Source organism: Drosophila sulfurigaster, chromosome 2L (genome assembly GCF_023558435.1).
Source record: "Drosophila sulfurigaster albostrigata strain 15112-1811.04 chromosome 2L, ASM2355843v2, whole genome shotgun sequence".
Taxonomy (NCBI): Eukaryota; Metazoa; Arthropoda; class Insecta; order Diptera; family Drosophilidae; genus Drosophila; species Drosophila sulfurigaster.
The window spans coordinates 24,690,379-24,710,509 of NC_084881.1; the positions used below are offsets into that span (position 1 = coordinate 24,690,379).

At 36.7% G+C, this 20,131-nt stretch overlaps 1 protein-coding gene across 1 annotated transcript in view; it reads left to right on the forward strand.

Moving 5' to 3' along the window:
• The first annotated feature begins 736 nt into the window (after positions 1-736).
• LOC133850790 (fasciclin-3) overlaps positions 737-20,131 on the forward strand; it is an 86,801-nt gene continuing 67,406 nt past the window's right edge. The window contains 1 exon segment of the mRNA XM_062286986.1: positions 737-1,899. Coding sequence (XP_062142970.1) covers positions 1,857-1,899 — 43 coding nt within the window. The 5' untranslated portion in view covers positions 737-1,856.

The window sequence follows — 20,131 nt, forward strand, 5'->3', positions numbered from 1 at the left end:
ACCAGCAGGGCTAGCATTGGGAGCGGATGCTGGGGCTTGGCACTGGCCGCGATTTATGTTAGCTATTAGCCTATAGACAGAGCCACAGCGGGAGACCTTCGATAGGAGCGTATTTGCGGTAAGCAAAAGCAAAGCCAAAGCGAAGCCAGAGAGTGTGCCACTGTGGAACACACTCACACATAGACAGACAGGCTGTAGCTGTGGCAAACAAAAGCCAGAGATTATCAGGCAACAAATAGACAGAAATGCGGCTGCCACACAAATGCAAGCAGCAGCAACAACAGCAAACTGTTAGAGGAGACCCAATGGCAATGCACAAGAGACAAACAAATTCAAATCAAACTGCCTGCCTGGCTGCATGCCACAGTCGCTTTGCTGTTGTTGCTGTTGCTGCCTCCAACTCCTCTATGTTGCTGCTGCATGTCAAAGTAGAACACAACACTGGCAACAAATGCAATGCGGGCAGCGCAACATGAAATGTTGCTAGCTTACTGCGCATGTTGCTAACGCCAATGTTGCCAACATACGCTATCTGTCTGTGTTTGTGTGTGAACTGCGCTGCTTGCATGCGTGTGTGTGTGTGTGCTGCATATGTGTGTGCAATCAACACACTCTCCCCTTACGTGTGTATGTGTGTGTGTGTATCTGACGCTGTCGCTGCTGCTGTTGTTGCTGCTGCCGCTGCGTGGCTGACGCTGTCGGTATCGCTGTCGCTGCCGTTTGGCAACTTCTTAGATACAGATACACTCAGTCTGTTGGTAACTGTTGCATTCAACGCTTCGTTCGCTCTCCAACCGAATTATAGCATTTTTATTCTCGCACACATACACACAAGCAGTTCGTGTACTTCGTAAAAATAAAGCCGACGCTCGTTTCAATCGTTCGTACGTTCGTTCGTTCGTTTGTTCACAACGTTCGTAAAGTCGCTTCGTAATTTCGTTTTTTCGTTTGGCGTTTTCGGTTCTATCGCCCACACTCTCTCAGTGTGTTTGTGTTATTTGTGAGTGTATGTATGCATACCGTATGCGTGTGAGTGAGTGAGTGAGTTGATTTTGGAGCCGGTAACCGAACGTCGTTCAACGTCATCGTCATCGTCAATTTCATAACGTCATTTCGTTTTGGCCGTTCGCCTCACAGCACTCACTGTGTGCACTGTGCGTGCGTATCTCTGTCACAACTGTATCTGCATCTGCATTTGTATCTGTATCTGTTGCCCGCCCGCAGCTAGTCAGCCGGACTTGCGTCTTTCGTCTGCTCAATTTCGGCGCGTTAAGCCAAAAATAAGGTACAAGAATTTAAACACAACCACAACAAAGAGAAACACGACAAAAATCCTTTCATATTTACAAACAAAGTGCTCAACAACAACAAAAAAAAGTGAAGTGTAAAGCAAGAAATCCGCAAAATTGTGTTTGACAGTGCGCGCTAAAAGTAAACACATCTTAAATATATGCACAACAGCAACAACAACAAAAACACACACACATACACCACATATATTATACACCACATACCAAAACACACACAAAGGCTGCAACGGCCGTAAAGTGCCCCCCACTTCAACTAAAGCGACACATTTTATGCTTGAGCTAAGCAGTAACAACAACAACTACAGAGGCAGCCAGCAAAATCACTAAGCTCTTTGCCAAATACGCGAGAGTGAAAAAAATATATATAATAATAAAAAAAAAGAAAAATCAAGTATATATAAAAACGTCCCCAGCATCATAATAATAAAAAAAAGAAGGCAAGCAAGCGCCTTTGGCCAAATATCAAAGTGCACATATTGGGATTAAAGAAGCAGCTAAGCAACCAGAAGAAGTATAAGAAGAAGCAGCAACCACAACTACAACAAAATGTCACGGATCGTTTTAGTGTTTCTGGCAGCCATTTTATCAGGTAAGCAACCCAACAACGACGACGACGTCAATATGATATCACGAGGCGCGTTTATTTTAAGCGCTGATTGAAACTCTCACTGCGAATGTGGAAAAACTTGTTCTCACCTAGATGTATGTAAATTCCTAGCCATTGTATCGCTAAACTAACTTGATTGATGAAGCCTAATCGATGGTTATAGAGCTATACAATTGAATAGCTTTCCACAAAAAGTATTCACTTTACTTGTTTTTTTTTTTGGCTGCTGCTTTGCAACTGACAGTTGAATTTGGCGCTCTTTTTTCGGCTTGTCTTGTGACCTCCTTATGCAAATTTGTTGTACGCTATTTGAACGATGCGATATTTTCAAGTACTGCGCATGCTCCAAGAGCCGAAGTTGTTTTGGCTACCCGAAGCCAAACTTTTTCGTGTGTGACCTTTAGGCGAGTGGCAAACAAAGGTCAGACTTGGGCAAAGTAATGCGGCAGCCGAAATAAAGCGATTGTCAAGAAAAGAGCATTATCTTCTGGCTCTTAGAACTATCTGCGACTTTTCTTGCTAAATTTATGCAACTCAGCCGCTGAGTTTCTTTAAAATTTAATGAAATGCTCGAAAGAATTATGCGACAATAAAGGTGTTCATGCTACATCCTAGCAATTAACAAAAAAGAACGGCAATCCTCAACTGCGGCCCCTTTCTACGCTTTCTTTTGGCTGCAAAATTTACAACTTGCCTATTTAATTAAAATCCTTCAATGGTTTTTTTTTCTTTCCCGCTCTCGCTGCTGTTTATTTTGGTTTTTGTTTTGCCATTGCCGTTGCCGTTGCTTGAGCGCCAACCTCTTATTACGCCACACAAAATTTTGCGAGGCCTTCATGCTGTGAAGGCCCGCACATGGCAGACACGCAAACAGACAGACTCAAAATAGAGAGAGTGAGAGAGGGGGAAAAAGAGATGTAGTGAGTCCCATTCTCATTAGCTGAAAAGAAGCTGTTGCTGGTGCTGTTGCTGCTGCTGTTTCTGATGCTATTTATCCTGCTGCCTAACAACATTAACAGCAATGGCAGTGGCAGCATCAGCATGCGGCATGCGGCATATGAGGCAGCTGTCTCATTACAACAAACGCACAAAGCCCAAACCGTGCCCGCCCCCCGCCTCCTTCCGCCACCCACATGAACATATGCGAGGCATGACGTGACTTTAAGACAGACACTTTTGTGCTCGTCGTCATGCTAAGCCTCGGAACCTTTCAAATGGCGCCCAAACCGTGCGAACGCAACGCGACACAAACTCCGCTCCCTACAAAAGCCCTCGCCAAATGTATGCAAAGCTAAAAAGAAGGAGAAAAATCCTCCTGCAAAAAAAAAACAAGCCCAAAAATGCAGCAAACAGATTCAGATTCAGATACAGCTACGTATTCTGATTCAAACGGCTGCTGCAGATGCTGATGCGGATGCAACTTGATGCTGCTGCAGCTCTGATGGCACTTCACACTGAATACTTAAACATTTTTCTGTTTTTTTTTGTGTTTTGTTTGTTGCTTTTGTGTTTACACAAATCCATGGCCCAGCGCACACATCACAGACATTGCAGCTACTACAGCGACGATGTCTTGTAATTATAAATGTTTAATGCGCCGCCTAGACTCGCCAGTCACACAGAAAGAGAGAGAGAGAGAGACATGAGACATGACCAAGCAGTAGTTTTACGCCGCACACGCGGCGTATTAGTAATGTTCAAAATGTCAAATGCAAAAACTGCTTACAGCTTATGCATTTTAATGGCCACAAATTGAGGCGCTGCATATGGCCATAACTGCAGTCGGACTATCTCTCTCTCTCTCTTTCTGTTCTCTCTCTCTCTCTCTTATTCACTTTCCAAACTATAATAAATAAAATGGCAAAACAAAAAGCATACAAATTTGATATCCAAGTTGGCGCAGTGCCTTCGACTACATTTGCTGTCCAACTGATTTTGGCAGCCAGCAGAGATAACTCTTTAGTATTTCGCATAGCAAATCGGTTGCAGTTGCATTTATGGAAATGCTCTGAAAACAATTCAAAGTGATTGTTTTAGATATGTTACACCAAGTTGCTAGTACTTGAAGATGACGACAGAAAGTGAGAGTATGTGACAGACTAATATTAAAATACGAAATTTAATATATTTAAATAATCATCAACATTATTTATGCATATTCTTATAAAATTTATATTAAATATATGACATTTCTCTATATGTTTATAAATACATGCCGCGAAAAAAAAATTAATTCAGTTAAAAATATATAAAAGCAAACTTTAACTTGAAATGAAATGTCTACATCAAATTTATAGTAAGGAATATACAAAGACCTTCAATTTTTTATTCATTTTGTAATGCAATTGCATATGATATATCATTAATCTCTTATTATTATTATTTCTATTTCATGAAAAGCTATTAATTGTGGAATATCTTATATTTGTATATACCAAATCATCTTAAAATTGTTATTATTATTTCACATGTATGTAGTCCAAAATATATTAAAAGCAATGTGCTAAACAAATTTTTTAAATAATTATAAATTTTCTATAACAATCTATGTATTTTGTAATTAGAGTAATATTATTCCAACAATTTCTTATTAAACATTGCTCAAATATATGAAACTTAACACACTGAATTCCTATGTTGAATTCAAACATATAAATCAAATTTTACTGCACAATTGCAGCATAATATTTGTCGAAATTTGCACACAAGCATTATTACAGATTCATTTTGCTGCAAATGTACGACTTCCTCAACTTGATTGCAACATTTAGAGAGTGTATCACATAGTTTGCAGATACTTATGTATAGTTTGTCATTGTGTATTCTTTTAGTAGTATCTCTGCCAATGGTAATTGCATGTACATGTGCACAGCATAAAGACAAAACCTGAGCAAAAGCGACAGACAGACAGCGAGAGAGAGAGAGAGAAAGAGAGTCCTCATTCATATTCATAACGTTGTCGTTTCGTTTCGTTTGCTTGACTTTTTGCTGCAGTCTTAAAAAAAGGATTTTTGTAACTGAAACTGAAACTGAAAATGAAGCTCAAAACGAAACGTTGCCCAAAGCAATTCACAGGTGAATGGGGGAATAAGACAAAGGCTTAGAACCCGCCTCGAGCTTGGCTTCTTTTAAATACCATATGAAAGGAGTGCTAAACGCTGTCCATCTTTTTTGTTTTCTTGTTTTATCGCTGTTTCTTTAGCCTTTTTGTTTTGCCCCGTTCGCTTTTATTCAACATCCGCTTTTTAATTGCTTCGCTTTTTTTTCTAATTCAACGCCTGATGTATTTTGCAGGCAGCATCTTTATTGATTTTGTGCTCTAAAAATTCTTGCAACAAATTGCGGATTATTGCGTAGAAATTTGTTATTTGCTTTTGGCATTTTGCTGACACTTTGAGCACATTAACGGAGCATTTTCATCTCTCTCTCGACAATGATTGTTGAATTATTTGAGTTGTTGACAAATAAAATACACAACTTCATGACTAATTTGCTGAAAAATGACTGAACAATGTCAACAACAAGCAGCAGCAACAGCAGTAACAACAACTATAATAATAACAGCAGCAGAGACAAGTTTTTGCATGCATAAAATGCTGCATTTTGTATGTCACTGTTACAGTATGCGTGTGTGTGTGTGTACAGGAAGTTGGCAACGCTTTGGGCCATGTTGGAATTTCGGGCAAAAAGGCACACGCAGATCGTTGCGAAAGAGACAGAAAGAGAGGAAGTTAAAGCAAAACGAAAACTTGGTGTGGTATTGACAAAGCGTATGCCAGGCAAATTAAATATAATAGCAGACACGATTGCGTCCCAAAAAATATACATACATATATATATATATATATATCTAGGAAAATTCTTAAGAAAAGTTACAGCTTATATAAAAACTTTTGCCTCGTCCCCCCTTAGTAAGTAAGTAGCACACACAGTTTACAATTTACAATTGACAGCAGCAAACTTTTGATCGATTTGTATGCGTTGTCTTCTCCAGAAATGGGGCATGGCACGTCCCAAGTCGCAGTACTTTGAATATGATGAGCTTCAAGTAGCAAAACTCGCTCCCTAAGTATGCTTAAGAGAAGCGACACAGGTGATGGAAGTTGGAGTTTCAGTTGGACAACTTCCAGCTGAGCATAATATTTGAAAGTAGTTCAATAACTTTGATACTATTTCTTGTCTGTTTTGCTTTTCTTTCTTGTTTTACCTTTTTTGTTAAGTTTACTTAGCATTGTTAGTCGATGATTTTGTTCAAGAGAGAGAGAGAGAGAGAGAGAGAGGGAAACCTTTAGTAACTGAATGATTCATAGTTTTTTCTAAGGCTTCGCCTAGTATTCGTTACGCATTCTATGAGTAATTTAGATTTATATTACAATTAGAAGCTACAGATCAATGTTGAGTATATATGAGGTATATAATAGTGGAATGACTCAGTGTATTATAATATAAAAGTCCTCAAGCATTGCTTAACAAATTATATTTGATTTGTTGTTCCCTGAATTGCTAATGAGAAATGCTCTTAGGTGATTCAGAATTCATTGAAACGCAAGTTCAATAATGTAAAACATACTCCCATTTAAAGTATGTATCAGCAATCATTGCTTATATTTCTAATCAAGAAACGTTTGACTTACTTCCAAGCTTAATAAACATTTTCTCTCGTTCTCTATTTCTATTTCTACTTCGATTCATTCTTACTTGACCTAATTATTAATCAACTCTCATTTTGGTTTGGTTTCAATTGCTTCAAAATCGATTCTGCTCCCTTGACTATATATATAATTTATTAAATACTCGTCTGATAAACACAATAATTGCAATTATTATTGTGTGGAGTCTACTCTCGTTGCATGATTCATAAGCACTCATATTCGATTCTGTGCACAAGTCGCACAAGACTCGTAATTAGTCACGCAGAAGAAAAGCATTTTCCAATTTGGCCAGGCTAACTGTTTCGATTGAGAACCGTGCAATATCCAAAGTTTCATCAGGTGCAACTTCACTACGACTCATCGTCATCCTCATCGTCATCCTCATCCTCATCGTCATTGTTGGAATTGTTTTGTGCTCTTTCATCTACTCTTATGTAGATTCGCCGCGTTGTCGAGTTGTATTTGTTTGTGCTATTTTGTTTGGCTTTGATTTGGGCCACGTTTTGTGCTGATAACACGCAGTGCACCTGTGTGTGCTAGTTTGTAATTTCCATTATTGTTGACTGCTTCTCGTTTTTGGGACAAACTCACACACAAAACGTAGAATGAATGTATATTGATTTTGTTGTGGTCGCAATGGGGGAAACCCGATTAGATAAGAATTCTGCCAGTCTCGAAATGTCTTATCAGTATCAACAACAATTCTGTGTGTAACTAATACACACACACACACTGTGGCAGGTTGCTGATAAAATGAGTGTGCATTGTGTCATATATTTATGGGCCATTATTCACATGTGGCCAGCTCAATGCAATTTGCCATTTTGTTGGGGGGGAGGTGAGAAAAGTCGACAGAAATCGATTCGTTATGGGACAACAACATTGTGCAACAATTTGTGGCACTAAGCACTGACCACAGACTTGAGAGTTGCTGCTAATTATAAATGCAAATAATTTGGCCAGTGGTTGACCAAAAAGCACTGCAACTGCATTTGCAAAAGCCAAAAGCGAAACAAATGCTATTTCTCTCCCCCAAAAATGTAATTAAACTTTAATAAACCACAAAATTGTTGTTGTTGGACACACATACATATTTATTCAACTGCCACTTGATAAATACTTACCAAAATGCTATTGTGCAATGTCAGATTGATTAAAATTTAATCAAAAACATTTGTGCTATGGAAAAATGACTGAATGACTTACTCATTGAATTGACGGGCTGCCATTCAGTTGCCTAGCCCAAGGGAAACGGAAACGAGGCAACATTTTGGTCTCGTGACCGAAATTGTAATAACATATTACGTATTATTATTATTATTATTTCGTTGAATTTGCGTATAATGCATTTTTGGCATATAACGCACAACATAATTAAATGTGCAGTTTTAATTAAATTCGCATTTACCAGATTCTCTGATATTCTACATATGTGTAATCTGTGTATATGCATTAGAGATCTTCCTCTCGTCCTTCCCCTGCTACCAGCTATTAAATTGCGAAATAATTGAAAATAATGCGCATGCAGCGTTAGCGTAATAATAATTATTATAATAATGCTGCCAAATCGCACAATGCAAATGAGTGAATGACAGAGATAATGAAAATACAAATGAACTAAAAAAAAACATGGATCAAACAAGCATCAGCAACAGAGAATTATTGATTACACAAAGTATAGGCATATCAAAATTATCAATTAAATTTGGAAATAAGCAAGAAAATAAATGATTATTATTAGAAATGTTGAATATACATTTTTTAAAAAAATATTTAGAAAATATATACCCAGAATACTAGAACTAATAGATTCTAATACTAAACACTAATAATGAGACTGTAATTAATTTAAAAGAGTTTAGTATTAAAGTCGATTATCAAAATATTTTATTTAAAATCAAAACTTGATTTGAATAAAAAAATCCAATTCCAAATTAAATAATTAATTCGAATAATATTGTTTTATAATAAAATTGTTTTATAAAATATACCGAATTATTATACCACAAAATACTAAAATATACCGACGTCTGTGTTTAGTATATTTTGTAGTACATAGCACAAAATACTAAAATATATCGAAGTCTGTGTTTAGTATATTTTGCAGTACTATGTTCAAAATATACCACAAAATACTAAAATATACCGAATGTTGTGTTTAGTATATTTTGTGGTACTACGTTCAAAACATACCGCAAAATACTAAAATATATCGAATGCTGTGCTTAGTATATTTTGTACTACTACGTTCATAATATACCAAAGCATACTAAAATATACTAGATAGTTAGTAAGATCAACTAAGATACTTTTTTTCCAACAATTTCTCATTTGTTATACCTAAGTTTTTGACTATCGAGTGCGTAGAACACCATCTCTATAAATTTTACTTACTGCTATTTATAGCCAAGTTACTTTATTTTTCCATATAATTACTTAATTATCTGCGCAAGTTAAGCCCCTCGCTTCATTTCCTTTGCCACATGTTTCTCAAGCCCGCATTATTTGTTGTATATCATATCTCACCTTCGGGAACTTGTGTGTGAGCACTTTCTGCCGCGTTCTCGCTGTTCTCGCTGTGTTCGCGCTGTTGCTAGCTGGCCAAGTTAGGAGGAGCTCAGCTTGGCTCAGAGCTCCCCAGCTCAAAGTTCAAAGACTTATGGCATGTGAATGTATGGCATATTCTTTTCTCTTATTTTTGTATTTTCTCTCCATTTCTATTCTTTGCTGTGCTGAACTTCTCGTTTGCTTCATTCTGTTATTTATTTTTTATACACATATATAAGAATATTTTTTTTGTTGTTGAGCCTCACCCAAGCACATGTTTACAACTTGTACATGAACAAAGCCCCACAAAACGCAGCTGCTATCTTTCATATCTAAATGCTAAACTTTTCTGTAGCTTATAGATACACACACACACACTTACACACACACACACACCCGTAAGTACGTGTATTGGTAACTGCAAAGTTGTTGCTCACGAACCGGTTTTACAATTCTTCTCGACTAGTTTCCATTTTTGTTCATTAAAACTTGACGCTTGTTCTTCGACTCTGCTTCTTTCTTTCGTTGTTGTTGTTGTTTTTATTTCTCAACATTGCTATGCGTTTTTTTGTATAATTTTTTTAATTTGCCACAAAATGTGGTTAGTAGTATGTTTTCGTTGTTGTTGTCGTTGTTTATTTTTTTTCCTTTTTCTCAAAGCTGCCCAGTTTGTTGCTCTCTGCGAAGCGTAAAAAGCGAGGCACGCACACATGCGCAATGATTGCCACACTAAGTGCGACCAAGCGTGTTTCTCTCTGTGTTTGTGTGTGTGCGTGTGTATTGGTGTTAATATTTTTAACTGTTATGGCTCTCATAGTAATAGTTGTTGCCGCTGCGTTTTGTTGTTCTATATTATTGCCCCCCATTTCGTATATAATTTTGTGTGTTGATTGTTACTCACTTTTTTGTTTTGTTTATTCAATGGGTGTAGTCAGCTCCCCAAGAGAGAGACAGAGCAACAAAGAGAAAGAGAGAGAGCAAGGGAATTGTTAAAAGTTAATTATTTGTATTTGTATTGCTAGCACGTTGTATTTGTACAACTTTTTCGCTTCTGTTTGCAGCGCGGTGCTGCGACTTTTTTGAAAAATAAACCAACATAAAGAAAGCATATGGAGAGACCATCAGGGAGTCAATTTCAGTTTGGACAGCCGCATCATTGCTGTTATTATTTTTATTATTTCTTTTCATTTACACTCATGTAACCCATTTTCTGTTTATACCGACTACCCGTAGGTAAGAAGGGTATAATGGCTTTGTAACTTCGATTACTTACTACGGGTATTACTTGTTTTAGCTGACAATCTGGTATATTTTACACTCTTTAGTATATTTTACATATAGTAATATATAATATACCAATATACAATATAATATATCAATATACCAATAATAACATTTAGTATATTTTTAGTATTTTTACGGTATATTAATTTGGTATATTTAATAATCAATACCGAATTGTTTTGCTTTCAAACTGTTATATTTTGCACTCTATGGTAAATTTAGCATATAGCTCTATATAATATATCAATATACCAAATATAACATTTGGTATATTTTTTAGTATTTTTGTGGTATATTAATTGGGTATATTTTAAAATCAATGCCGAACTGTTTTGCTTTCAATAATAATGGGTAGCGAGTATCTCAAAGTCGTGCCCACTCGATTGTAGTTTTCATACTTGTTTTGTTTCCATTATCCACTAACCTAACGAACGCTTGCACATAATAATTAAGTGGTATTTTTAGCCTCAGACTTCAGCAAGTCCTTTTCAGTGTCTAAATTGTAGGGGATCGCTGTTTGTCCGGCAATTAAAGCAACACACAAACACATTGCTGGCATGACAGCAGCTCGTTATGTGCCAATTGTGCGGGCCAAACACTAAAAATTGACAATTTAACACTCAGTTCAAGCTAGCAGGGGTTGCCAGCCGTGATGCCGCCTGCAATCTCAGTCTGGTGACTGGGACCAATGTTTAATTTGATAAATTGTGCCAGGTTCGTGCCACAAAACAGTTGTCAGCCAAATGGTTAAAGCAGCAGCAACAGCAGCAACGACTACTGTCGTTACAGTTTAACTGGCCAGTTGTTCATTAGCCAAATGTCTATCTACGACTTCCTGCTCCTTACTCGACTTTTGCTCACTTTGCTTGTCAACTTCATCAGCTCGAATTAGAATTGATGTGTGCATATTATCACCCGACACTTTGCATGCACAATGAACTATTCGAAAATTGTGCGAAATAATGAGATGAGGTACAAAATTGATGCAGTAGAGAGCATAATGAAGTGACATGAACTAATTGAGTCAATCAGAGATGATGGCAAAATAGCCAGAGCATGATTCGATTAGGTAACTACTCAAAAAGAGAGACAGTCGAGCAAGTTAGATGAGAATAGTTAATGAAGAAATGTTGCACATAAAACTGAGGGAAAAATATGTTTAAATCTTTAATGCATGCAGAAAATTTAAAACTATAAATGTAAACGAAATAATTATGCATAAAAAACGAAAACAGAATGATGTAGTATCGTAATGCGATATCTTTATGTTATGCAAATTATGAAAGCAATTCCTTGATGTCAACCAGCGCAATAAAAATAGGCCTATGGCGAAATTTTCTTCTCTTCATATTTATTTCTTGTTTGTTGTTTTTTGTTTTGATGTGCGTGACAAGTCCAAAGTAATTCAAATGCAAATGCCAACTTGAAGCTTCATGCTTTAACTTCAACCCTGTCCACTACAAGAGTCCGAGAGTGAAAAGCTGCGGTCATAAAACAAAAATTCCGCCTTCTCCGCTCTCCTCGCTTAAATGCCAAGCATTACAACCTTAAACGGGCAAAGTAAGTGAACTTCTTCGTGAAGCAAAGGCACAACAAGCCAAAATGTACATAGAATTAAAATTAAATTTAAATAAATTTCACGATGCACGCACATCGAGTGTGAGAGAGTTTTAAGTCGTTTCCAGTCTTGGTCATAGACATAACATACATATTTTTTATGCACAGTTAGTCGCTGTATTTTTTATGTAATTACTTTCGAAGTAAGCGTGAGTGCGTGAGTGACTCAGACAAGAAAGTTTTTCACTTTACGACGACGACGCGTACGCTTTATTTTTTGCTCGCTTGTTGTTTATTTACTTTTATTTACGAGTATTTTTACTTTTTTCCCTTTTATAATCAACCGACTACAACTGAAAGTTGTCTGCTGTGCTGCCGAGGTCCAAACCGAACCCAAAGCCCAGTGGCTCTCTTAACTTATCGCATAATGAACAATGCTTTTTTTTTTTATTTAAGGCCGTCCAAGTTATTTGCTTTTTATGGCTGATAGCGTTTAACTATGCGTGCGGGGTTTTATCAGTCAGCGACCACGATGTGTTACTAAGAAGAAAAACCAAAAACTTTGTAGCTAACTTACTTATTTTGAACGCCGCAAAGCAAAAATTCCAAACTGAAATCTGACAGGTGAAATTAATAAGGCGGGGCCTCATGATAGATTGACTAGTCATAGTTAAATTAAAATTAGTTCTGCAAGCAAATAGAGTGGAAATTCTTTGGTAGAAATTCACTATCTATTTTATACAAATTTGTGCAGCTCATTTGGTTTTCATTTGCAACGCCCTTCAAAGCACTTTCACTTCATAGAATTGCATTTACAAATGCTCACATTTGTGTGTATTCTCTTCATTTCACAGCTGTTTTTTCAACGTTTTAATTTCCGCATTAAATTAAGTAATTAAAAACATAAAATTAACACACAAAACAACAACACACAAAAACGAAGGCAAACAGATAAAAGTAGCAAAAAAAAACTGACAACTGCCAACAACAATGAAAACACAAAGCGGAGAAAAACTTTCACCTTGGCCAGAAACACAGTCAGAGTTACAGATACAGATACAGATACAGCTACAACTACAACTATGACGTTGGCTGTGGCTAAAGATACGCCAACAGTTTTGGAGTATGACTCTTTTTATTTTAATGCAGTAAAAATTACATAAAAATATTAAATGGAAAAGTTAATGAATTGACAAAACTTATAATTGAGCAAACAAATAAACAATGCAAGGTACTTACAACATTTTTACAGCTGCAAAAGAGTGGGAGAAGAGTAGTGTAAATAAAAGTAATTAAAATGTTTACTAATTAAATATAGTCAACACAAAAATTAAGTGCAACTAAAGCGATTTAGCTTTCATAATGTTTAGCCAGAGGCACTTTAAAATGCAAATCGAAGCCAAATATGAAATTTAATTGCAGCCAAATTGTGACATTTAATTATAATGGGATTTTTATTGTTTAGTATTTGTTTAGCAAAATATTACGCAACCACGTTGTATCGAATAGCAATAAAATTTATTGAAATCCGTAAACTCCCACTAGAGCATATTTAAATTTTATAAATACGAGGCATCTGTTCGTCAGTCAGATGCAAAAAAAAATATTGTGTTTTTCAACAATTTATTTGCAAATTGCTTTTTTCGGCTACTGCACAAAATTTAGCTAATATTATTTGCAGACGCAGCACATGTAATAATAATAATAATAATTATATAATTGATAATCAAATGAATTTATCTATGGAAATGTGAGCACAATAATTGAGAAATGATTTTATAATCAAATTATTAAAACTATTTAGAGCAACATGCGAGAGGCAGCGACGCATTGTTTTAGCCCAAAATGCTGTCAATACCTCAGTGTGTGGTGTGGTCTGCATATTCCGCTAATCAATAATTGTTGTGAATTCTCCATAAATTAACATTATTGCACAATGCGATTGTGCATTATTGGCAAATTTGCAAACGGAATGCGGTAAATTCAATTCAAAGCTAATTAAGTCACGACCAAATGCCCAGTGAAAAGGTTGAGAATGTCAGTTAGTTTAAATTTATAAATTAAGGTTGAAAAGGTAGCTACACTTCGGTTAACAAAAGGGTTAGATACAAATTAGCAAAAATATTTCTTTATTGGAAGTTTAGTTTTGATTTTAAAATTAGCATTTCCATTGCTATTCCACACTTATATTTCATTGATAAAGTAGCTATAAAAAATCATGTACGAGTGTATTACACTTGACTTACGAAAGTAATTCTCTCACGTTCTCTTTGATACGACATGGAATATGAACTATCTAAAGTAGTAACAAAGGGAAGTAATGCTCATGAAGAAATTATGAAATAAAAGTTTTTCACTTCCAGATAAAAGAAAGCTTTAATCATTGAATGTCGTACTGAGAAAACAGCTGAACAGTAAATAAACAAGAGTGAGGGTCGAGTGTCCTCGACTGTGAGTTAATTGCTATCCATTTTCAATATAAAGTGTAGTTATATTCTTATAAAGTACTTAAATATGCCAAAATTGAGGAAAAATACTTTATTATACCTAAATACTTCGTATAGTGATATACTAAAACATACAAAATATACCAGATGACAAACTCTGCATTTTAAGAGCCATGAAAATACTGAAATATACCCATATATTTGGTATTTAGATATAATAACATATACCAAAATATACCAGATGACCAACCGTTTGGTCAAAGGGTATTAACAATATGCTCCAATCCAGATTTTACTCTGTTATTCTCGTTCAATTTCGCCTACTTAAATGTCGTTTACATACTTTTAAATGGTTACAAGGCATAAAAGGCAGCCATTAAATAAATATTTTGTTAGACATTTCACTCTGTTTTCCACCTTTCCCTTTTGAATGCCCATTTTCGCTGTGTGGCAACAACACTGTTGCAATTTATGCACTCCACAAGTTGCACACACACACACTTACATACATACACACAGTTGAAACTCAAGTCAAGTCACCAAGTTGAGCAACAACAACAACATCAACTGTACAAACATTCAACTGCGAGCAAATGGTTTACAACTTTGCCGCTTAACTAACTTAAAATCGCATAAAGTGAGAGGTTGCTTTGGGCTCTAGGATTGAGCATAGATGAAAAGGCAAGGGAAAGGGGCAGGGGGAAGAGGAGGAGGAGGAGGAGGGCGGGTGAGTGTGCGCAAAGAGGCCCTCAGCAAATGCTGCTAAGTATCTAAATTCGATTTGGTTGCACTTAACCGTGCTGCACTGCGCAGCTTAAAGTTTGAGCAACAACAAGAGCAACAGCAACGGCAGCAGCAACTATTGGCGACCCACTTTGACTCGGCTTGGTCGGCGGACCACTTGAGTGGGTCAAGTAAAACCTTTTTGTCAGCGATAAAAATGCGACAGCAACAACAACAACAACAACAACGAGTCCAATTTAACGGTTGCCATTGCCCATAAAGCTGGCTGACTTGAAAACGAGTTCTGCAAGTGGCCGCTGTTGTTGTTGTATTTATTTACTTCTCGAGCTCGCTTTTTTTTTTTTTTTTGGCGGTTTTCTTGGCTCGCTTTTTCTCATAGTTGCCGCACATAAAAATAATAAATATTGTGGTCGTTAGTTTTGGCTCACAGCAAACAGCAAACTATTCAAATTGGGTCGTCTGGGGCTTTTGCACTGAAATTAGCTGGCTTTCCAAGTAATTCGAGTAATCGTCGCTTTAATTGCGACCGCATGCAAATTGCGCAATTGCAGTGCAGTTGGAGAAAAGTAATTTGATTTGAAAACGTATTTCATATACCATACAACAAACACAATCATAATAATAATAATTCGCTGACATTGAAATGTGTTGGCATTTTTATGAATGAATGAAATGTATAAAACGCGCGCGTATTTGTCGCCTGACTCATTGCGAAACACTCATCGACATTTATGAATACGAATACGAATACGAATACGCAAACGAATGCGAGCAACGGTTCAATTGCACTAATTGAACATGATTCATTTTTCCCCCGCTTTGACCCCGTCGTAGTTTGTCTCTAATTAAACTGAATATTCAAATGAGCACATTTTTCGTCATTTCGTCGCTGACGATGACGTTACTGATGCTGATGCTGTCTCTCCGCACAGTGCTGCATAAAATTTGTGGCACATTTAAGCCCAGAACTTTTGGCAGCAAATGCGCCATAAATAACCCGTTAGAGCTATCCGGCTTCCGTCTATATGCATCAAGTGTGAAAGTGTCCAACAGCAGCAGGAGTTGAAATTTTGGGTAGCTTAACAGAGGGCTCTCTGTCTGTCCGTCTGTCCGTCTGTCTGTGCATCTATTCAGTCTGCCTGTCAGTTGCTGGTTTTACCATTTTTCGGACCATAAATGAGCTGGGGGACATTCGAGTTTTGTGTGTTGGCCATTTAATGATATAATGTAGCTGGTTTGGCCAACTAAATGGCCAAGCTACTGCTGCTGCTGCTGCATGGGTGTTGCAATTTGAGTGTTACTTATTAGAGTTTGCCAAAAGCATTGGCATTGACTGCAATATTTGCAACTGAGAGGTGTTGGTTTTAACCAACTAGCAATAACAGGGATTTGCAAAAACTCTCTGTGTGCATTGCAATGGCTTTAAAAACATAGATCAATATTGGGCAAACAGGTGAGAATGAGAGGAAATACTAAAGTAACAACGAGAAATTTTACAGAAAGTTACTGTTGAGTTTACTCGACTTTGAGATACTCGCTACCAATTTTGAAAGAAACCATATTCTAAAATTATTCCATACCACAAAAATACAAAATATACCGAAAGCTATATTTGGTATATTGAGTTCAAAAAATATGCATTCAATCTCATATGGGAAATCGCTTTGAATATTAAAATCAATAAATTAATTATTCAAAATTAAGGTAGAAATTATAGATACAAAAGAAAATCAATAATATATTCTGTTATTTTTATTTATTTATTTTTTTTGTTGCACATGTCGAACAAACTTGGTGCAAATACAAAGTATGAGATTATTAAAGCAGTGAATTAAGTGAACACATTTCAAAATTAAGTAGAAAAAAAAACAATCAGTCTTCAAAAAGGCTTAAAAACTCAGATCAATATAGTGCAAGTATAGTGAGTGCAAATATTAATGCAGTGAACAAGTTTTAAGACTTTTTAAATGGAAATCATAGTAAATGATTTTTAAAATAAGATACAAATAAATATTCTATTCTTTAAGCTGATTTAAATTCATTGAGATACTTTATGATTACACCTTTTTAATAGCTTAGTCACATTTGTATCTAAACATGTATGTTTTGAACTTTGTATTCAATAATCATTTTCTTAAGTTATGTTATGAATTTGTATGTGTATCCATCACACAACTGAAACCAAACTAATACCTCAACATTTTGCTCTATTTTCTTGCAGGTAAACAACCTCACAAATAACATGTCAACCCAAAATGAACTTTTAAGGTAGGCGGGCGGTCCGCTTTTGAACGTCTGAAAACTGTAAGAGATATCGTAGAATTAATTTATTTGAAACGAACCCGTCCAAGCGAAAGTTGTTCACAAATCTTGTGTGCGATGGCCAAAAAGGAATTTTCTATGCGAGGCACGCCTCGCTTCGGTCGCCCAATAAATGTCACTTGTTGGTGGGCTACCGGAAAACTATTAAAAAAGAATTATCACCTGAATGGTGATAGAGAGAGGGAGAGGGGGGAACGTGTGCCGACGTCAATTTCTGTTGAAATGCCACAGAATGTGCCGACGAAGTCGGAGGCAATTAAGAGATGCCACGCACACACACACACACACAGGGGAAAAACAAAAGGAAAGTTGGCGGGAAAATTGTTTGTCGTCGTTTTGAAATTGTAAACAATTTTCGAAACACTCGAAACGTCAAAACGGAAGCAAATTTTGTAAACAAAAGCGAAACGAAAAGAAAAGTTTACGCTTTGCTTGGTTGCATTTTGGGATAATTTTTCTATTTTTTGTGTTATTGTGATTGTTGCTTAAGTTGTCTGTGTTGACAGCTTTGAATGCTGCACAAATGTTTGGCCTGTTGACAGCTGCTGCTGCCGCCACTAAAAGGGGGAAGGGGTAAAGAAAAGGGAACGTTTTGGCAATGGAACAGTGTTAAGCGTTAAGTGAGCGTGGGCGACATTTGTTTACATTCTGACGAAGGGCAACATTGTGGCAAACTGCTCAGCCTGCAGTGTGCAAATGTAAACAAAACAGCAGCGTCGAGTTGCACTAGAAGTGCAGCAAGAAGGGGCAAGTGTGTGTGTGTGTGCGCATGTGAAGAGCAACAAAAGCATGCCACACGGTGCATAATTAAAGCAAAACAAATGTGGCAAAGGCACGAAAACGGGGAAAGGTCATAAAAAAGAAAACAACAACGAGGAATATGTCTTCAAAGTTAGCGTGCGCTGTCTGCACTGATAATAGTAAACACCTTGAAATTGTTCATTAACAGGAAATACAGCTGGCAATTAACAATAGACTGTTTAATTTTAAGAATTCGTTTGACCCCAAAAATAGAATTAAGCATCGAATTCGGAGTTTGAAGTTACTACGAGGGCAGAACACACACACAGCACGTGTCTAACAAGTGCAGGGCAATTGCAATCCGATTACAATCAACTGCAATCAATGGCAACACACACACACACACACACACACACGCACACACACAAATGTCATTGGCCTCACTTGAACTTCCCCTCCCTTCTCCTCGATGCGATGCGCTGCGCTGCGCTGCGTCGAGCCATCAAATTGTTTTCCGGCTTTTGTTTTCGTTTTTGCTTTTCCATTTTTTTCTCAGTTTTATACCCGCTACCCATAGGGTAGAAGGGTATTATAACTTTGTGCTTGCAAGAAATGTGTGTAACAGACAGAAGGAGGCATATTCGTCCTCATGAAGTATATATATTCATGATCAGAGTCAATCGTCTATGGATCTTAGTTGCTTTGGCTAACAGACTTGTATATTTTGTACTCTGTAGTATATTTTGAATGTAGTACTATATAAAACTGCCAAGTATAGCCTTTGTTATATTTTAGTATTTTTTGTATATCTATTTGGTATATTTTAAGAATAATACCGCTGTAGTTTGCTCTTACTCAATATGTACATGGTATATTTTGAATGTAGTACTACATATGTATATCAATATACCAAAAATAGCATTCGGTATATTTTTCAGTATTTTTCTGTATATATTATATATTTTAAGTACAATACCTTCACTGCTTAGCTTTATTCCAAATCGATAGCGGGTATCTCGCAGTCGAGCACACTCGACTATAGCTTTCTTACTTGTTTTTTATTGGGCGTTTGCCTTTGCGGTTTTTGGGTTTTGCTTTGATATGGCCAAAATGATTGCGGCTTTAAGTATGCGCCTGCTGTATATGTCATATATGTATGTACATATATGTATAGGAATATTGCCATAGCAATAACGTAGCGTCTGCAACCGAAAAATAACTTTAACAAACCAGTGCAAACTCAACTAGAGAAATTCAATTAAATTGCCCAAGTCCAGGCAAGCACTTCAAAAACTATAACAATCAAATGTGCCGACTAAAATAAATCTATCGAAAGTCAACTAATTGAATTTCGAACAGTTATCATCCATAGGAGAGGAGGGAGGGAAAGAGAGAGGTGAGCAGAGGGCAAACTCTGAAATCAATTGACTTGTTACGGTCGGTGGGAGGCGGGGAGGAAAGCGAAAAAAACAAACCCAAAATGAAATCAAATGTTTTGTGGTTCGCTTCAAATCCGCAAAATGTTGCTGCTGTTGTGTTTGCTATTTCTTTTTTTCGGCTGTTTGTTTATTTGCCTCTCATGTATTGTATTATATAACATGGATATACATATATGTATATACATGTGACACAACAGACCTATTTGACCATAGCTCTTGGTTTCGTTGTTGTTGTTGCTGGTCTGGTTAGATCTGTAACCACAATCTGTTGCACACATGATTTCATTTTTATTTCCCATTAAAATCACATAAAAATCTAACACACAAAACCCAAACTGAAATACGATGGCAGCCAATCGAAATTGATTCTTGATACGGATATATTTTGACCATCTGCCCCCACTCCCCCCTCGAATCACCTCAGCAACATTCCCTTCTTTATGTGGCTTGTGGTTGCTGGTTGTGTATGCTTTGTTGTTGT